Raw genomic sequence first — 5,671 nt, 5'->3', positions numbered from 1 at the left:
CACCCCCAATAAAGGAGTGGTTCTTCAGGTGGTGACCACAGACCACTTCTCAGTTCCTATGCTTCCTGGCTGATGTTTTGGTCACTTTTGAATGCTGGCGGTGATTTCACTCTAGTGGTAGCATGAGACGGAGTCTACAACCCACACAAGTGGCTCAGGTAGTGCAGCTCATCCAGGATTGCACATCAATGCGAGCTGTGGCAAGAAGGTTTGCTGTGTCTGTCAGCGTAGAGTCCAGAGCATGGAGGCGCTACCAGGAGACAGGCCAGTACATCAGGAAACGTGGAGGAGGCCGTAGGAGGGCAACAACCCAGCAGCAGGACCGCTACCTCCGCCTTTGTGCAAGGAGGAGCAGGAGGAGCACTGCCAGAGCCCTGCAAAATGACCTCCAGCAGGCCACAAATGTGCATGTGTCTGCTCAAACGGTCAGAAACAGACTCCATGAGGGTGGTATGAGGGCCCGATGTCCACAGGTGGGGGTTGTGCTTACAGCCCAACACCGTGCAGGGCGTTTGGCATTTGCCAGAGAACACCAAGATTGGCAAATTCGCCACTGGCGCCCTGTGCTCTTCACAGATGAAAGCAGGTTCACACTGAGCACATGTGACAGACGTGACAGAGTCTGGAGACGCCGTGGAGAACGTTCTGCTGCCTGCAACATCCTCCAGCATGACCGGTTTGGCGGTGGGTCAGTCATGGTGTGGGGTGGCATTTCTTTGGGGGGGCCGCACAGCCCTCCATGTGCTCGCCAGGGGTAGCCTGACTGCCATTAGGTACCGAGATGAGATCCTCAGACTCCTTGTGAGACCATATGCTGGTGTGGTTGGCCCTGGGTTCCTCCTAATGCAAGACAATGCTAGACCTCATGTGGCTGGAGTGTGTCAGCAGTTCCTGCAAGAGGAAGGCATTGATGCTATGGACTGGCCTACCCGTTCCCCAGACCTGAATCCAATTGAGCACATCTGGGACCTCATGTCTCGCTCCATCTAACAACGCCACGTTGCACCACAGACTGTCTAGGAGTTGGCGGATGCTTTAGTCCAGGTCTGGGAGGAGATCCCTCAGGAGACCATCCGCCACCTCATCAGGAGCATGCCCAGGCATTGTAGGGAGGTCATACAGGCCACACACACTACTGAGCCTCATTTTGACTTGTTTTATTAAGGACATTACATCAAAGTTGGATCAGCCTGTAGTGTGGTTTTCCACTTTAATTTTGAGTGTGACTCCAAATCCAGACCTCCATGGGTTGATACAAATACAAAGACTGGCTATCCATGATGCGGCCCACTTTTTGGAAGCAAACCACTCGATTTCGTCTCTGCTTTATATTGGCATCGAACATGTCACCCTCCCTAGGAGAGGGGGTGACCTTGATCATTTATTGTTAAAACGAAAGGCTGCCTTGATCTTTAACTTAAAGACCCTTGCACCCTTCGGTCTCAACATAGACTTTGATCTTAAGCCATTCTTGTGATTATTGTGACTTTGTCATTGTAATTGTTTGTTAGCTTGTGTAGTCTAAAATGAATCTACGATCGTATGCTATTCATTTGTTCTTATGTATGCTGTTCTTTGTATGCCATTTTTATATTTTTATATTTGAGAATTAACCAACAGCCTTCCCTGTAGCTCATTTGGTAGAGCATGGTGTTTGCAACACCATGGTTCTGGGTTCGATTCCCATGGGGGCCAGCACAGAAAAAAATGTATGAAATGTATGCATTCACTACTGTAAGTTGCTCTGGATAAGAGCCTCTGTTAAATGACTAAAATGTAAATGCTGATAAATTGGATTTCCATTGAGTATTTTTGTTGTCAGCACATTCAACTATGTAAAGAAAAAAGTATTTAATAAGATTATTTCATTCATTCAGATCTAGGATGTGTTATTTAAGTGTTCCCTTTATTTTTTTGAGCAGTGTATATATATACCATTTTTATTCATTGATGTCAATTTATGTGATTGTGTTTACCTGAAGTTACCTGACTTACCACAAAAACAAATATTTAACATTTAATATGTTTAATTAGCAAATACAATTTCCTCCATATACAGTATTTTAATTTTTACATTGGTTTTGTGTTTGAAAACTGTCGGCTGGAATACCACTTTTCTCATAAAATATCAAAAACATTATGTGAATATTTTTTTCAATTTGTAAACCACACTTTCCACCACTCTTTTCCTGACACATTCATTCTCAGTTTGGTTTTGTATTTGCATCCTTTGTAGTACTTTTTTATGTAGTTGATTCAACCTGTATGGCACTGAAATTAATCTGTCCTCTGATGAAGGGTGCTACGCAACATGATCTTCAACCAATCAGCAGAAGCCATGTGGGCTTAACCCGCCCATAGTTTCTGAGAGGATGCTGATCAAGTGCCTCGACTGGAGAATTTCCAGACTGAATCAGTGAAGTGAAACAATAGTGGAACAGAGCGATATTCAGTGTGTAGACACATTTTCACAGATCAATTAAAGTCTAATTTCAAGATGAGTCCATGTCTCACGCCATCTGTGGTGTTGATCGATCTTTATACTGTAATCCCGATGAAATAGGAAAGATAGGCACCAAATAATATGAAATTAGGTGGTGCCTATGCATCTTAAAATGTGGAGTCATTCTTCAACACAGACTGTTATAACCATGATCAAAGATATCACAGGATGGCCTTCGTCATAGGAGTCATCAAATTGCTTTAAATGTCTCTCATAGTTTGATGTCTTAGGGAAGGTCTCATACTTCTCGTGTCCTCTCTCCTCTCTCCTCGTCTCCTTCTCAAAACCCATTGGAGGAGAAGGTCCGAAGGGAAGGGACCTCTGGCTTTCACATCCAATGGATTTTGAGAAGGAGACGAGGAGAGAGAACAACAGGAGTAGGCAATTGAGATCTTCCCATTGACAGCATGATTTACCTTTTGTTGTGAAACCTTGACAAGCCTGAAACGTCCTTACTAGTTTATTCAAAAGATGATCTTCTACTTACATTGTCTGTTGTTCGTTGCCCCATACCGTTTTTTAAGTGTATTTGTAGGGTTATTTAGTTTGTTCCAGCTAAATCAGTCACTGATTAACATTAGCTTCATAGGGCCCAAAATGAATGGAACCCAACAATGGTTGTTATATCATTTACCATGTCCGTTTCAAAGCAAGTGAGTGATTTCTTGACACCCCGGGGTGTTCTAAATGGCTTATTGGTTTTGGTTATCCATTGGTCCAATTCAGATTCCTTGATTTAAAAAAGGGGGATAGACTAATTATTTATGCTACAAAAAACCTACTGTACACCTTCCAAAAACAGAAATGACTGACTTGTTATACTCTGGTGCCATTGTATAGACCATTTTTGGTCTTTCTGTCACTGATAGGCCTACCTTCTCACAGGGACAAAGTACAGGCATAACAATTATACAATACAACTTAATTATCCATGTACAGTGGACAACTGACGTGTCTTTTGCTATTGTTACAATCAAATGTACTGTATTAATTCTACGAGCTGCACACACACACACACACACACACACACACACACACACACACACATACACAAGAACACACACACACACACACACACACACACACACACACACACACACACACACACACACACACACACACACACACACACACACACACACACACACACACACATACACACACACACACACACACACACACACACACACACACACACACCCATAACCGATCTTAACCCATTACACATTTTAACCTAAAAAAAAAAGAAAATGTTGTCATTGTCTTGCACAAAACGACGGAACACAACTCTAATTTTCTTTGACTGATTTACAAAGGAGCATTTCTTTATTTTATTGGGAAGGCCTTAAAAACTGTCTAAAGCCCATGCCGTGTATTATACAGATTCATGTACAGTATTTATTCTCATTTAACTGAAGATACCTTTCGTTTGTAGAAACCCAGAACATTTTGCCGAATTTCTTTCGTTTTTAGACCATATATGAGGGGATTGAGAATGGGAGGGAACACCATAACTGATACTCCAAAAGCCCTCCTCAAGGAAGGGGCTGCTTGCTCGAATCGATGAGATATCAGGCTAAAGCAGGCGTTGAACTCTAAGAATATGAACACTACAAGATGTGTACCACATGTCTGAATGGCCTTGCTCCGGGCATCAGACGACTTATTCATGACACAGGTGAGCAGGATCTGGATATAGGTAAATATAACCACTATCAACGATACACCCTGAAAGACAGCTGTTATCAACAACCCATAGTAGTTGTTTATACGTGTGTCATCACAAATGAGCCTCACTAATGATGGATTGTTACAATATATATCCACTATTGTTGTTCTGCAGATCTTGAAGCGAGTGACCAGAGCCAGCAGAACCACAATCAGGGTAATGACCAAAAGCCACATGAAAATGATGATTTTCATCAAGTTACTGGAACTCATGATGGAGTTATACCTCAGTGGACAGCAGATTGCGATATACCTGTCATAAGCCATGCTAGTCAGGATAGTTAAGGAGCCAGCTCCATACAGGTGGACGAGCAGAGCTTGGAGGTAGCATGCAGGGTAGGAGATGGACCTGTTCTGAGCCAGGATGCTCACCAACAGCTGAGGGAAGAAGGCTGTAGCACCAATCAAATCATTGATAGGCATGTTGAAGAGTAGGATAAACATGGGTTTATGCAGCTTTCTGTCCAGGGCTATGGTGGATAAAACCGTCACGTTGCAAAACACAATGAAACAGTACGTAAGGGTTCCAAAAAGAAACGCTGGGTAAACACCTGATGGAGCAATGGCCAGTGAGTCCATGCTCAACATGTATGTAGAGTTTGTATACATAACTACTGTAGAATGATTTTGTAATTGCCTTCTGGAAAGCAGCCCACCTGAAATAATACAAAAATAGTCATATAGTCTTCAGCACATATGTTTGTCCAATGAATGTACTGAATTAAAAGAGCACACTGTTGCCTACTGCAATGATCATGATGTTGTTGTGACTACAACAAATATGACAGAAAGAACTCATCTCTACAACTAAAATGAACAAAACAAAAATCAAAATAATACATATATACATATATAGATATATATATTTTGCAACTGTTAAACATAACACACATTTTTCTTTGCCTAATGGAAACACATGAATTACATCTACCGTACTTATGTGATAATGCCCGAGATCCCTGGAATAACCTTTTAACCATTCAACTTTCAGGATTAGACCCACCCGTTGTATAATAATTAAAGCATGCCTACTTCTCTCTTCCTGGATGTCAGTCCACGACCAGAGCTGGAGGCTACCTTCAGTTGTGACAGACCCCTGACAGGCCCTTTTATTGCCTCATTACCAGTAAAGGACAGCCCTTTAGTGTCCTAGAGGTCTGTCACCTAGCTGATGTAACCTAGGAACCTCCTGACATATGTGTTGCTTTGTAGTCTACTTAATGATTAACATTTTAAAAACAACTTTTGCAATATTATCATCTCCTTACATTAACATGTAATTCATTGGTGACTGAGTTGATGTAGCAATACTGTTCAGCGTTCTCCCATTGTTTTGCATTCAATTATGCTAACACTAAATTGTGATCAAGTAAACGAAGCCACGTTTTCAGTTGCTGACTCTCATCCGTTGTCCATATATTGCCAGTTATCTGTCAATGT

The 5,671-nt window shown here is 42.1% G+C and overlaps 1 protein-coding gene across 1 annotated transcript; it reads right to left on the bottom strand.

The window, feature by feature from the left end:
• Nucleotides 1-3,793: 3,793 nt before the first annotated feature.
• On the bottom strand, nt 3,794-5,376 carry LOC106593235 (putative gustatory receptor clone PTE03). The gene is made up of 2 exons (XM_014184576.2): nt 5,264-5,376; nt 3,794-4,887 (listed from the first exon to the last, which is right to left on the bottom strand). Exon 2 carries the CDS (start codon nt 4,838-4,840, stop codon nt 3,908-3,910), a length of 933 nt encoding a protein of 310 aa, XP_014040051.1. The 5' UTR covers nt 4,841-4,887; nt 5,264-5,376; the 3' UTR covers nt 3,794-3,907.
• Nucleotides 5,377-5,671: the final 295 nt, after the last annotated feature.

The sequence above is a fragment of the Salmo salar genome, chromosome ssa20 (genome assembly GCF_905237065.1).
Source record: "Salmo salar chromosome ssa20, Ssal_v3.1, whole genome shotgun sequence".
Classification (NCBI taxonomy): domain Eukaryota; kingdom Metazoa; phylum Chordata; class Actinopteri; order Salmoniformes; family Salmonidae; genus Salmo; species Salmo salar.
This window is presented reverse-complemented; position numbering and strand designations above follow the sequence as displayed.

What these genes read in the sequence shown, in the direction of transcription:
- LOC106593235 (XM_014184576.2), bottom strand. Translation starts at nt 4,840, where the DNA reads ATGTATACAAACTCTACATACATGTTGAGCATGGACTCACTGGCCATT.